We start from the raw sequence: 15,855 nt of genomic DNA, 5'->3' as shown, positions 1-15,855 counted from the left end.
AAGCATTGTTTTAAGAGGCCGTGTGCCTCCTCACATGGAAACAGTTTAGACTCCCTGAGAGCACCATACTAGATTAATTTAGTACTTAATCTAATCAGAAAAGCTGCAAGAAAGTCAAATCTTTCAAGTCAGCTTTGAAACACCTAATATTTTGGCTTTGTGGCAAAAGGTTAACCCTCAGCTAATGGAGATGCAAGTTTTGTTATGCATAAGAAGAGAAAGTTAAGGTTTAGCAGTGAATAATCACAAGGAGTTTCTTCAGCACTTTCTGGTAATATACTAATTGACTCCCTGTGTCATGTAAGCAGCTGCTATTGCCTCTGCCCCTTTTAAGCTTTGAAATACTAGGGTGAAAATCTGATTTTTGAATGGGCCACATGTTAATAGACAAGGGAACAGCTACATGTTTTAGCCGGAAGTCAGGTTGACTTCTCCCCAATAAAAGCGTCAGTTTAAATCCCAAAAAGGGAAAGAAACTACTTCAAAAGTTAATGCATACTTCTGTGAACTCTGTTTTCCTTCTTGCTCATATGTTTCACTGAAAATATTTAAGTGCCTTCTCACAACAGTGTACAAAAACCTGAGTTGTGCAGAGATAAGGGTTGCCCACCCCAAGAAACACAGATATAGGGGGATAAGAATGAACGATTTACAAGAAGGACTAGAACAACCAGCATGAAGATGCATTAAGTGTTGTTTTGTGTACATACCTTGTTCTTCTAAATAGCTAAGAAGTCTCTTTGCAACAAATTATATTTCACACAACAGTCAGAACAGTCCAATACGACAATTATAACCTGTGCATTACTCTAAGATGAAAAATGAACCTGTGGCCCAACAGGTGAAAATAATTGCTTCAGACAACTGAATTTTAATTCTTTACTGATTTTGGGTTCAGACATCAAGAACAAGTGTTGGTAACAGGGCACTTACCTTACAAACAGCCATGATGTTAATGTTGATCATTTTGTCGATTATCTGCAAGAAAACAAAGTTTTGGGTTTTGTTCTAAGTTATTTGATCAATATTTACACAACCTCTGGGTTTAAGTGCCAGGATAAATTAAACCTTACACTTATACACCCACCTTTACTCCTTACCTTCATGCTTAAATATCAGAAGTGACAGACTTTCAAAGCAAAGTCTGTGAATTGCTCTTGGTCGAGTTTTATCTCTGATTAGGGATTCATACCAATAAAGAACAACACAGATATATCACATTGGCACTGTATTTCCTAACACTATTTGCAATATTTATGAACTTTAGTAAATTCTGATATTTTAGAACTGTTCATAAATTAATGCCTGTATTCTGCTTTTCACCATTTCATAACAGTGTTTTAGCGACTTAAAGTTTATTTGTCGGGTAAAAAAAATGGCATTTTTTTTTCTAAATATTATGAAGCTTATTTGAAGGTGAACAAAAAACCAGATACATTCATCAATACTTAAGCAGAAAGAACAAAACCACAGTGGATACAGTGAGGTACAGGGGTTTTGGAAACAAAATCACACACCAGTGAAATTGTCCAGAATCAGCGTTTTCAATGTACCCAATGCAACCAAGATTGTCCCTACATTACAAACTAAACCAGTAATATTTAAGTTTCCTAACAGTGTTATGGAATATGCAGCTTCCATTCATGAAGTTGCTTGCTTCCCTTCCCTTCAGTTACTTAAGAGCCCCCTCACAAGCTAAAGCAGCTCATGAACAGCCAGATGAGACCATGGACAGGAGCAGAATTCATATATTGACCCCAGAGCAACTGTCTGAAATAGAAACACAAAATGAAGAAGCAGGGGAGAGCGTAAGGAAGAAACAACCCAGAAAACGGGGGCTGCTGTCATCTAAATTGTGTTATTTTGGTTATGTAAATCTCTTAGCTTTTTGAACCCTTAATTCTAATCAGAAAGCCTCATTATGAGAGTACCTTGACCAAATCTAAATATTTTTGCCATATCTATTAAGCCTTTAGTGCTAAAAATGAGAACGCTAGAAGGTACCAAAAAAGCACTTACTTTATCCACGTCTGGAACATCAAGAAAATATTCAGGATAAACATATGACATTCCCACATTGTTCACTGAAACAAAAGTTTTAATTAGATTGCTTGAATGACATCTGATTTTGCATGCTCTTATTAATGACAGTTTTCGAGAAATATTCTTAGAATGTTTTAAATGCAACATTTTAACCCCTTTAGACAAGTTTCCTTAACTGCAAATATAATTGTACACACAAGTGGAATGTGAGAGTGAATACACAAGCCATTTTAAACGTGTAAAAGTTAATTCTCTGATTGTTTAAAAGCTGGCATATTCAGCACACCATACACATCTCCCACCGCTTTTCACAGCGCAGGGGATGAACGTTTCCTCTTTCAGGGATGTCTTTCAGCGCACACCATGCAAGCGTACGAATGACATTGCTGCAACATGGAGTTCTGCAACGCTGCAGAAGTGGAGCTTCAAACCAAAGCTCAGTTCTCAGTGCCTGGCAGAATATGAATGAAACTCTTTAATTTTTTATTTTTTTTTTAATAAAAACCCACGACCCTCCCACAGCCCCGGAGTCCCGAGGAGGAACGCAAGAGGCAGGCCGGCGGCAGGAGCGGTGGGCGGGCGGCAGGTGGCAGCAGGAGCCCGGGCGGCGGCGGCGGCAGCGCGAGCCCGGGCGGCGGCGGCGGCAGCGCGAGCCCGGGCGGCGGCGGCGGCAGCGCGAGCCCGGGCGGCGGCGGCGGCAGCGCGAGCCCGGGCGGCGGCGGCGGCAGCGCGAGCCCGGGCGGCGGCGGCGGCAGCGCGAGCCCGGGCGGCGGCGGCGGCAGCGCTGGGCCGGCTCGGGGCGGGCAGCATCGGTGCCAGGGCGAGCTCCCCGCAGCCCAGGTCTGCACGGAGATGGTCTGCCTCTGGGAGGGCCTCGGGTTTGCTTTCGCTGGGTAGTCAGGGACTCGGTACAGGGAGGTTCACGGCAGCAAACTGTTCTTCCTGTCACCCCCACACCTGCACAGTCTTTCCCCCTTGGCAGCATTTAAAATTAACCGAGAGAATGTATTAAGTACTTGAAAAAAAATTAGGTTTAATACTTCAGACTGGCAAGGTTTTATTCTCGGGCATGAAACCAACATCCATTCTCGAATCCCAACGCAAGTAGGGGAAAACTTCTAATACCGTCAGAAAACAATGCAGCTCTGCAGCCTCGGTTGCCTAGAGCGTATTGATATGGAGATAAGAAAAAAAGCAAGCAAATGGGATCTCCATTTCCTAAGTATCTGTTGTTCATCTTACGCAAGTGAATCGTGTGACATTTGGTTGCTGTGGCAACATTTTACATTTATGTAGTGTCTTACACCCCAGAGAATCCCAGAGTGCTATGTATGCTCAACGGCACTGTGCACCTCCAGGGCAGGAGCCTACACGGGGGTAAGAAACACCAGCAAAAGGTACTGATGCCTTTTTTTAAAGGAAACAAAAAAAAATAAATAGCCCCTACACTGTGCCAAAAGCTATCATTTTTAACATCCAACCTGAAAGGCAGTGAAGTATCAACAGGGATGCAGGACACGCAGGAAACACGCAAGCGAGATTCTGCCAAAGTGCACAAACTTCAGAGATCCCCTGGAATGACAGCTCTTTTAGTCCAGATCTTTGTGTCTTTACTGAAACCCTTAGGTCGTTAGTCATGTTGTATGTTTCAAATTTTTAACTTTTAGATAACCTTTAAAAAAAATCAGGAATTGAGGGCAACAGGGAGTTGGCAAATTCCCAGCAGACATTTGCTACATTTAGAAAGAAAGAGAAATTTTTAAAAGGAAGACTGTCTAATCTTGCGATTGCCGGAGTGAGACAGATTTTTTTCCTTCTTTTCATCCTAAAATGAACTATTTTTCAGTCCATCTGCCTGGAAAGGATTTTGGCTATGAATTGTGACAAGGTTTTGGGACTAACCTTGGTTATTGTCCCCAAATTTAGAATATTTATATGATTCATGCAACAGAGACAGTCACACAAAATTCACACCCCTTACTGCAGACTGGGTCCCAGATATGTATCCTTCCACTTTCAGCAATCGTTTTCTATCAGATCATACTTTGCTGCCGTTTGGAACAGAAGATTAAAAAAATAGTTCTCAGTTTGTACAGGCACATTCTTGCCTAGAGAAATCTGGATAACAACAGGGTAAGATACTGTCCAGCTCAAACTCCTTTTGAGAATCAGAGCTACTTAAGAACAGCAAAAGAAAGATTTCCCACCTCTGCTTGTTTAACGTATTGCTGTAGATAGCACATGTTCGAAGTCACTGACAGACACTGTTTTGAACACACAGCAAAAGATTATGCAAACTCTTTTAGCCTTCGTATGTGGGTGAGAAGCAGCTTCCAAATAAGTTTACAAGGATTTCAATCTGTAAGTACTTTATTTAGACTCTGTGCAACTATATAATCAGAAGCTCGATCTTGAGCAGTATATATGGAGACTCCCGTGTCTCTAAGTATAAAGCTAAAAAATAATCAGCAATCACTGGCAACTGTGCTGTGCTACCAATGCTTCTCATACCTACCATTCCAGATGAGACCTGAAAGAAGAAAATATACTGGAACCTGAGAATTCATCCCTTATGGCTGTTCTCATTTAAACCCATGTTTTCCCTCACACAAACATGAAAAATGCAGACCAGCAAAAGCTATATTCCAGACTGCAACGAATTCTACAGAACTTAAAATATAAGGCACTAAAGCATGAAATTAATTGCCATTAAAAAAATTAAGATACGGTCTTTCTGGAGTAGCCATCATCTGTGTTGAAAAGTTACACTGGCAAGTGGTTTCTATTAATGCAACTAGATCTGTGGAAAAGAAAAAAACCTACGTATCAAGTAATCTGATGAGCCCAAGCATGAGATTTACTAAAACTGCTAGTGATTAGTTAGAAGAGAGATTTCTGTAAATCTGCACTGGCAATGGCTGCAAGAAAAAAAGCAGAGAAACTCAGAGAAGACACAACTCCAGAGCATTTAGTTGCTATTTTTACCATGTTTTTAGTCAAGGTGCTCATGCAAATAAAAGCAAGAACGAGGCTCTGTCTGAGGAACATGCTTGTTTTCCTCTAACAAGCTTACACAAAATGAGACACATCTGCTGCTTTAGTGCCCACTTTGACCAAGACTATAGAGTCAGATCTTCGTGATTTTGTGCATCACCATAACCTTATCACAGCCTGAGAAATAATAAAAACCCTTCCAGTGTAGACATGTACCTCACACAGTAAAAGGTTTGCTGGTGTTTTGAGACATTTAAGTGATACACTATGCTGCAGCAATTGCTACGTGACAGGCAGCTTGCAAGCTTTACATGCCCTGAGTTGATTTTGACAGGACAGATTAGAACAGACGTTAATTTTAATCTTCAAAGTTTCCTTGGAACTTGCTTCCTTCAGAAACAAGAAACAAGGCATCCACAGTTTTGTCACAACTACTCTTTACACAAAACACATTGTTAGCAGTTGCAGTTACTCCAATGGATTTGAATTTTCATAGCAATTAAATACGGGATGTCATGAGTTGCATGTACCCAAATCCATCAGGAGTATTAGGGAACATTCTGGACTTCATCCTTTAATGTTATTTTTAATTGAGTTTTTATATACACTATTTTCTTGGGCATTATATGCAGATGTTGTACAAGAAGATTCACCTATTAGCAACAAAGTTCATATAGTATATCATCATGTGTGTAACAAATTTATTTTGAAATATGCTTTTTAAAAAAAAAGCAGTTCTAGCTCCAATTACTGCACTTCAGATTAGTAAAATGAATTTTGTAGTGACAAGTATTTTGTCAGATGACATATACCAGTAGATGTCTGAGCCATGCAACTTTTAAAAATTTCTTGCCTTATATTTAACCATCACAGGTTCTCATCCCCATATTGAGTAACTGTAGAAATATAGGATATGCACAGGTATATGTGCTTCTAAGGAAAGAACCAGAAAACTGATAAGAAACTGCCTTTATACCACTGTTCAGAAAAGATTCAAGTAACTGCTGTTATGTTTAAACTCTTAACTTGTGATAAACACCTCTTTGAAATCACCTCAGTCCTACATTCGACAAAGTAACTGGATGGATCACCTTGTTTTTTCAAGGACTACCACCACACCACCTGCACTCCTGCAGTATCACAAACCATACTTGGGCATATTGTGTTGCTACCAGCAAAAGATCCACAGCTTACCAACATGACCGGAACATGGTTAAAACTTTTGAAGCAGGAGCCAGTTACTTGATGCTATATTGTAATGATTAAATTTCAACAGCTCTGTAATTAAAAGTTAACAGTTCTCCCACAGGGCTCTACTGCTAAGCTGAATCTAAGTATTTGGAGCTTGCTTCGGTTCTAAGATGGCATTAGATCAAGTGACTGTGCATGCAGTCATAAGCTAAAGAGCCTCTGGCAGTTGCAGAATACACATCGAAAACATTCAATAAGCACCACAATTCTTAGAATGCAGGCACACGTGCAAGCACCACCTCGTGTAGTGTATCAACAGGAAGCTAAAAAACATATCGAGCATGCAGTGACATAGTTTTAGTCACGCAAATATTAGCTTTTGTGAATTAGTTTCAATAAACTTCAATAGGGCAAAAAGGTACTAGGTATGTCAAGACGAAACACTACTATGAAATATTTAGAAAGATCAGATACAAACCTAAAACACCAATCTCCAGGCCTTCCAATCCCGCTTCGATTCTACTGTAAATATCTTCTCTCTCTCCAAAGTCTGCCACAATGACTTTTGTTTCCACTTTGTACTTCTCCTCTAGAAAAAAGAAGTTTTTAACATTAAGTTTGAAATAGTTGAACTACCATTAGATATTAAGAATATATCAGTTATTATGGTTTTACAAAAAATAATTTTAAGTAGCTGATACTACACACTAACATTTTCACCTCTGCAATAGGAATCCTTGAATTTCAACATAACCTGCACAAGAAGTTTGCAACATTAAGCTACTTCTGGTGAGAACATAAATTCTCAAATGATTCAGCACATTTTGTTTGTAAGGGACGACAAAGATGGCAAAAAACCAAATTATACAGGTTTGCACATAATCAAAAAACCGCAGAAATCTGAAAATGCACGTACACAACAGTGTTCAAGTACAACTTGACAAGAACACTTTTTTCCAGCTTAAGCCAAATACTGAATGAGTTGCTTCAGATCAAGCAAAACAATTCTTTATTGCTCTCTGTTTCCATTCTCACTTGTGGTGCCACAAAACTTTTTGAATATTTAGTATTTTGAACATAAATCAAAAAGGGAACATGTGGGTGAACAAGAAGAGCAGAATTTCAAGTTTAATCATTTCAAAATTCTTCTGACATGCTCTCATCTCCATCCTTAACAGGAAAAATACACATAGCCAACTACATTTTGAAAAAGAAAGCATTAAATATACTTCATATAAAAGACAATTCTGCTTCCATTCAGCTAAATTAATTACACTGAATTAAAATCAGTACAATGTCCTCTCAGACTTCAAAACAGCAAAACAGTAGCTTAATATCACAGCATCTCTGTGTTTTGCTGCACCCGACTCCCACCCTAGCATCCCTTAAGGAGCCTGTATACAGCTCGAGAAGGATTTTGCAGCACTTTTCCCCCAAAGCCATTCATAAAAGCAGTGCCATGTTAAAGGAAAAAAATCATTCACAAAAAAAAAAAAGATGATAAGCAGCCAGATTCCCATGATGCTCCTTCCCATTCAAGGGAAAGCCACGACTCCCATGATCCTGCCGTCCATTCATGCAGAATCATGAATCCACTGAACTCTCTGGTTTGCTGGATGCTTCCCCTCCCCCCCGCAATAGCCCTAATGGCAGATGAAATTATTTCTCCTCCTTTTCCCTCTCCCCACCCTCAACCTCTTCATCTCTCCTGAACAGCTGCATTGTTTAAAAATCCCCCGAGAGATGTTGCTATGTCAAATGACGACGTAAACAGCATTAAGCCCCTACTGCAGCAGCAGCCTTCTGATCGCGTCAGAAGAAAATCAAGTTCAACGTTGGGGGGGGGGGGCAGGGGTAGAAACAGTCTATTTTTGAACACAGCTGTTCTAATATTTAACATGCACATTTGAGTTCTTACAGGACACTGAATTAAAGGCAGCATTAGAGGCACATCTAGCATGTGCAAGTGGACTGGGCGGGCAAAGCCCAAGTCGTATGCTTCTACACACACGCCATTTTTAACTGTTCTGTGGGATCTGCAGCTGTCTTCACTGCCACCCAGATGTCTCATGATATGCGAGTTGTTTAAAGGACCCAAACACCATCCTCACAAATTTGCTCAATAGCTACTGGCCCTTTTGTACTAAACACTCTTCATTAGGATTGTTACTGATCCATCTTCGAAGCCTTTTGAAATCACTACAGGGATACTGAGAGGATGAGGTAAAACAAAGTATCTGAAGACCTAATACTATAAATAGAAAAAAAATAGAGAGTCCTCACACCACTGTTCATATAAGACCCTCCTTCGAGCCTTTAGAAAACTGGCAAAGAGCCATTACATTTAAGGCAGCTAAGCAATACACCTATAAAAAGATGCAGCACCCTTTGTGGATGGAGGGTGGGTAGTACAGTGTATAAAAACATATGAAAAGTACGAGTCTGGCTACCGGTATGACCAGAGGCCACAGTCTGTGCGGTTGCTCACTGCAAACATGCAAGACTCTCTTGCCCCAGCAGATGCCATCCGCTGACCAAAGCCTCCCTCCCTATTTCATGCCAGCATTCAGGTATCCTCTAACTTTTGCATACCCCATGCGCTGTCCCAGAACATGCAATAGGTGGGACGATCCACTACATCAGAGAAAAGACTAGTAGATACACCTGATAAAATGGTTCCAAACGCAATGCAAACAGCATTAAGTCACTTCTGTGTAAGCTCGTCCTAGTAGTCAGAGCACAAGGTGCAGAGGTGAACAGGTGTGCTCTGCCCTGTATGAACAATGGAAAAGGGAATTTCCTTGATCTTAAGAAGGATTAAGATGTTCTCAAACAGATGGGCTAGAAGAGAGAGTAGTGCACATCCTTGTTTTATCTGCCAAAAAAGACCCCGAGATGTAATGAAAGAAGCAAGCAGGCTATGTCCTAATCCGGGATATCTAGCAGTGACTGGGCTCTTGCTTTCCAACAAGAGAAAACCTGGAACTCCTTAATGGAGCTTTCAGCTTGAAGACCATGAGGTACTTGGGAGCCACAGGGAGCGAAAGAACGGTATCGGCCAGTTTTTGCAGTCAGCAGCTAGAGGATCTGAAAGAGCTGATATTATCTGCCAACGTGTCCAGCATTCCTGATGGTATATTGAAAAGCAAATCCAATGTTTCGTCTTTGGAACTGGTACTTCAAATGCTTCTTAGTGGAAGACTGAATATTATACCACCATGTTATCAATAGTTGTGGGGACTGAATATTACACCACCATGTCATCAACAATTGTGCAGCAGTCAGTCATCACCTACCTGTAAGGTCTCAAGGATGGGAAAGGAAGTTCAGCAGACTTCCTTCATATTTCTCAACTCTGACACACCAGTGTTTTAATCATCTCATTTACTAAAAATCTCAGGTGAGATCAATATTAACCCTACAAATAAGTTTTAACCTAAACTTGCACATGTCCAGTTAATTTACAGGGCCTGTATGACGTTATCAAAGACTTCTGGTAATTTAGCAAGAGACCAACTATGCACAACAGTATCTTGGTAATCTAATAAAAGCAGACGTTATCTTCTGCAACCACACCATCATTTGAAAAATCAGTTGTTGACCACAAACAAAGCCTCGACAAAACATCTCTACAGCTGTGGGAAGGCTGAAAGAATCAATCATCGTAATGGTGATAGAGCAGGATGGTACAAGACAAAAAGGCAAACCGAACTTTCGTAGGAGATACTGTTTGTTGGTCAGAAACTTCCTGAGCTGGGTATGTCTACCCTGATAGCCTTCAGCCAATTCTTCCTACAGCTGTTTGCTCCGTCACTACAAATCCTTACACACTTTGAGCACCCACAGCACCTCACCACTGCCATTTTTTTTTTGCTTTTGAACCTGCCAAGAGCAGAACTGGCCAAACTTCAGATTGGTGTGCCTGGATCCATTCTGACAGCCCCATCTGATACTAGGTTTTTGAACTGCCATCTCATCTTCCTCAGTCATATCTCATAACGGATTTTTTTTTTTCTTTCCCATTCCTGTGACTATGCATTGGTTGATACTGCACTGACATATGGTTGCTAACATTGAAGAGGTAACTTACTTTCATTACTTCTCCATTTTGAGCCAGGAGATTAAGATTTTAACATTTACTTGTTTTCATTTGTCTTTTCAGTTTCCTATGCATGTCAGACCTCTCCTATGCATCTTCTAGATTTTTCAGAATTTGAACCTGCCCCTTTCAGCTTTTACAGACCTTACCTTATTGAATTTCACAAGCAGAAGGAAGGTGAAATGGAGACAGCAAAAACAAAAGCCACATCTATCCTACACCTTCATTTTAAGGGGTCTCCACTATGATAAACTTTTAAATACACGCATGCTTTGAAAAGAAATGATGCATCATATTATATGTCCAAATCTCAATAGTCTTCCTAAACTCTGGTTTTTAGTTTTTGTATAGACATGTCTAATGTTCATGGAAGTTCTTGCAAACAAATTTTATTAGAGACTCAGTTTGACATTTTACAATCAGAAACTAAATTGCCAAGTTCAGAATGTTTATTAAAAGGATACTCATGTATTCATACATTATTTAAGACATCAATAGTTCACATGAAAAGAATATCTACTCTTACACAGATGTGACATTAGTGTTTACTTACAAATACAAGAACAGAGGCTGCTGAAGAGCAGATTAAGCCTAAGAGGCCCAGAAGAGAACCCCAGTTCTACCTTACAATCAAAACACTACCTCCAGATGCCAAATGAAGCTAGTTTGTAGCCAGCAAGATCATAAGTGAAAGATGCTGCAGCACTGAGGGGGTGGTCAGGGTCTAATACTCAAGGAAGACAAACTGGTGGAGCTGCAAACCACGTGCTGCAGCAAGCAGGCAGCCATGGAGCAGGCACAACGGAGCAGGCAGAGAACTGAAGACAAAGGTAGAGAAAGGACAACTCAGTGGCAGAAAGCACACCACCCTCATCCTGAGCAACAGCCGAAAAGGCAAAACACCTACCTGATTTCTCATTTATAAGATTGTTAGTTACAACCTCACTAGGTGAAGCAAAAGCTTAATTAACTCCAAAGGCCAGGAAGATGTCCGACTTCCAGGAAATCTATCCAGTGTCTTGCTATGCAAGGAAAACACTGATCTAAATGACCAGGTAAACCAGGGCACACCTTTGCTACTAAAAAGATTCAAGTGCAAAATAGCACCACATTACCTAGAACACCAGAAAAAAAGGATCACATTGGAATTAAAAAAAAAAAACAACTGGAAAGTTAGAAACTACAGTGAGCTACGTCCTAAATAAAGACTAATAAATAATTGTAAAGTGGCTAGGAGGTAAGCATCTTCAAATTTATGTTTTTGTACGCTTGCAAATAATTCAAAGCAGCAGCCCCCCTAAACTGAAATCTTGGTTGACATGCTAATAAAATGCTAAGTGAAGTTTTCAGACACAGATAAACTGGGCTTGAAAGAGGGTTCCCCCAAAGGAGTAGCCTTGTGTACTTAGACACGAAAGCAAACAGACACTAGCTTGGTGGTCAGGAGAAGCAGCTCCGTTTACCTGGCAGAAGCAGTGTCAGTGTTAAAGGGGTCTGTGGTACAAAGTCTTGCTGGGAAACAGGAAAACTAGAAGATCATCATCTCTAATAAAGTAGCATTAGTACTTGCATCACCTGTTTCAAAGCAGTTAGCTACAGCACCTTGAATTTGCATCAAGTATGTTGAAACAAATCCAGTCAACTTTGCAACAGAGAGGTTCAGGATACAATGCCCACGTTGTAAGCAGGTACTGGGAACAGTTATTTCAAGCTCAAGGAAAGTGCATTAAAAACCTCTTGCTAGAACTGAAGCATCTCATCACTATACATTCAAAGCCTCATAAATATTGCCCTCACAGTGATGTAGTATAAAGCAATTGCTTGCAAAAACATAAAAGAAGTCTCACATGGTCTTTAGCTTCAGGATGGCCAGAGATGCAAGCGAAGCAGTAGAAAAATAGCTCTCAATTCTTAAACAAATTTTTCCCCTCCTGTATGATGAAGTAAGGAGATTCAACTACATCCACAAATAAAGATGTCATCTTTCGAGTATCACTACAGTGGCAAAACTCACCCTAATCCAGTACCCGTTCTCCAGAGAGTTTGTAATCTTTCAATAGAGGGTAAGAAGCTGAGATGAAAGCAAAACATGAAAACCTCTTGCTTTTTAGTACTGTATCTATGGAGGGCAGAGATGAAGAAGAATTTAAGACTATAGAGTGATTGCAGATAGCATTACAAAGTCTTTGGTTTTTGGTTGTGGGTTTTTTGTTTTTGTTTTTGTTTTTTTTTTTAAGGGCGAGTCATCCATTTTGGGAATGTATCCAGTTTGGGACTTTCAGAGTTCACAGAAGTAGCACACTGAGTGTCATGTATGGCTGGAATATGTTTTTCCAGAAGGACCAAATGCTTTCAAGACTGGTGATAGAAGACTGTTATTACGCACTGGTAACGTTCACCATATAGAAGCATGTTAAAGACAGCTGGGTATAACAAGAGCTAGCTTTTTCTTATCATTTTGTAGGGACTTAATGCAAGGAATGAGCTTTGCCTTTCAGTAGAATAGAGACCAGCTGTTAATTACAGTTCTAAGTTAGTCAATGAAGTCCAAGATATTGAGAAAAACATGTAAAAGGAGATACAAACCCTCCCCTTCAAATCCAGTCACATTGAAATACAGAATTACCAGAGGAGCATATGGATACTTATTAGGAAAAAGAGCAGAAACCCTGGAGAACCTGCAATGTGCTTCAGTAATCAGATCCCAGAAGGAGAAAAGGTGATCTAGAGCAAAACCTCTGGACTCTTTCACCACATGCATTTTATTTATGTTTTGATTACCAAGCCCATAGAGAAACTGAACACCTAAAAGGCTAGCCTTTCTGAGGGGATGAGAGCTCCCATTTGTGTAGCTGTATCAGTCCTTGTCCCAAATGACAGATCACGCTTCTCATTTCTGCAAAAGAGGAAACAAGAGGGACCAGGGCCTGGAAAGCAGCACAGGACATAAGGAAGGGCCAGTGGTGAGCCCTCATCCAGAGGGATGCTGCACAGCAGAGACTCCACGCAAGAGAACACGAGCGTTCACAAGGGGAGCAGTTATGCAGCAACAGATACAGTAGGATTTTTATTACAATACGTTGTCACAGACATTTCTATGAAACTCTGAAGCAGAGTACTGGTAACCTAAGGAATAACAAAAGTTGAAGTAAGTTGTACCTAAAAGAAAGCTCTGTTTACACCTGGTTTGCAAAAGGAGTCTCCAGCTAGGAATGCTAGCTGTATCCATTTCTGCATAGCATGAGATGCCTGCCTACAATTTAACAGAACTTGTATGTTTCAACACATTTTTAAAAGCACAAGTGTATGCACATTTTGTCAAGCACTAATGAATAGGTTCAGATTCCTTTCATTAAACTACACATGCAACACTGCCAGGGAATTCCTTACATACTGCAGTAGTTGCACATGTAATTCCATAGATACAGTTTCCTTTAAAATAGTGAACATTTTAAAAATCTAATCACAATGAAGTACAGAATGGGTAAAGAATGACAGACCTTATTTAAAATGTTACAATTCTGTTGAACAGCTTTAAGTGTCAATATACACACACATACATAAGTCAATTCCTCACTTCTCAGCTTTCAAAGACAGAACAGCAGAAGATGGATCTCTAAGCCAAAGTCCACAAACCCTTGAGCCACAGAGGACATCTAAGTTTTTAATGTGTATAAGCAGTACTGTTACTACAAAACACAGGAAGAAAACAAGCTTTGTTAATACTTGCTTCCATTTGCTCCTCTGACTCCCATTACGTCAAAATATATTACAGCTTCTAAGATACACTTACCAATTCAGAAAAACATTCTTAGCAACACACAGGATCAATCAATAAGCCCATTCACCCAAGTATCACGCTCAACATTGTAAGCTTTCCTAAATCTAGCTTGTCCTAATTACAAAGCTAACTAAAAACACAAAATGAAGCAGCCTGTGAAAAAAGCTGCAGCGGCTGACAGCCAGGGGGGTCGCACAGTCAAGTCATCGCAATGTTTCCAAACGTCGACGTTATTTCAGGCTGTAAGGCAAGCACAGCTTGCATGCTCCCCACGCACACCCCCTCCCTCCAGTACACCGCAACAGGGCTAGGCACAAGAGACACTGACAGACACCGCACGTGCAACCGTCCTGGGGCAGGTCAGGAGTCCTGCCGTCCGAGAACAGCATCGTTTTGCCCTTGTGTGGTTTTCCTCATCGCTACCTCAAAATATCCACTATGGCTGAAGCTGCACAAAGAGTTTGTTAGGACGCAATCCTAAGCTGTTTCAGAGATGAGTGCAACGTGAGGTGTGGGAAGGTTAGTATTGTATGACAGGCAGCATCTCAAATGCCTGTTCCTCCTCTCCTCTTTCCCTGACGCTATTTTCAATGCACCCCCCCCCCGGCTTTTTTTGGTATTCATTCATGGAACTAGTTTTTACACAGCATAAAGAAAGCTATTTTTAGTTTACTAACTAATTTTATAAAGGGCATATGGACCATTTCCAATGCTTCCTGTAACATTTAGTTTTCCTTAATGTCATTATTATTGCCTGACCGTGGCAATGTGTACATGTAACACCTATATACATGTAAACATGAATGTTTCATCACTTTTTGAAAATAACAGTCTAAATTCTCCAGCCTTATAATTATTAGAACAGTAATGATTTTTAAAAAACACTCTTTTTTTCAGATTTAAGTTCAACAGATTTAAATTCTTCATACTAAATAATTCTCCTGGTCATTCTGGAATTTAGAGTCACTTACAGAGACTGAAAGGTATCATAGTATGGATTAACAAAAAAATTGTGCCCTTAAATGTCTTGAAATTGACTTGAGGGTCAGTCAGTCACTCTACATGAATTAAAACAAATTTAAAAATAGAAACAAGCTTCTAGGCTAATTCAGCATTATTTTTTATGTTCCTGATAGTTTCAGCTGCATTCAGCATCCACAGAAAAGTGTTTACTGTAGTCAAAAGACAGACACTTAAAAGCACAGTTTTCAGGGCTCTCCAAAGTGTTACTTGTAAAGGAAAATATATTGTTCATTATTCCACATCTAACGCACAAAGTAATATAGTACCCAGTTGAGCACCGGAAGTGTTGCACATGTTTAAGGAGTTACACAGCAAGCATACTTGTATCCATATTTTAAAAATTGTTTATTTTTCATATTCATGGATTTTTTTCCTAAAGACTTTGTTGTGAAAAACAGCTCAACTGAGTTTCTTTTCTCTATGAAAAGCTACTAAATAGCATTAATTATTTTTCTCACCACAACATATTACTGAAAACAAGAAAAGCGACTATCACTATTTCCTCAGCAGAGCAGTCTATCAATCAGGGGGATTTTTACAGCTTTGACAGATAAAAAGGGCTTGGTGTAACAGAACTCAACCTGCTAAAAAAGTGACAAGAGACTAAAACATACATTCATAGAATGAAGTTGTAGAAGGAGGACAGCACTGTTTGCATCATCCAGTCCTTTTCTTGTGCCAGAGAGAAATCGTTCCCTGTAGAGCCTCTTAAAAGGCCTAATTT

At 40.0% G+C, this 15,855-nt stretch overlaps 1 protein-coding gene across 1 annotated transcript in view; it reads right to left on the bottom strand.

Moving 5' to 3' along the window:
• The window catches only part of HSD17B12 (hydroxysteroid 17-beta dehydrogenase 12), a 91,970-nt gene that overhangs the window by 28,754 nt on the left and 47,361 nt on the right, over positions 1–15,855 (bottom strand). The window contains 3 exon segments of the mRNA XM_068398701.1: positions 934–978; positions 2,020–2,084; positions 6,707–6,817. Coding sequence (XP_068254802.1) covers positions 934–978; positions 2,020–2,084; positions 6,707–6,817 — 221 coding nt within the window.

Source organism: Nyctibius grandis, chromosome 4 (assembly GCF_013368605.1).
Source record: "Nyctibius grandis isolate bNycGra1 chromosome 4, bNycGra1.pri, whole genome shotgun sequence".
NCBI classification, from domain to species: domain Eukaryota; kingdom Metazoa; phylum Chordata; class Aves; order Nyctibiiformes; family Nyctibiidae; genus Nyctibius; species Nyctibius grandis.
The sequence above is the reverse complement of the archived record's forward strand: the minus strand, read 5'-3'. Positions and strand labels throughout refer to the sequence as shown.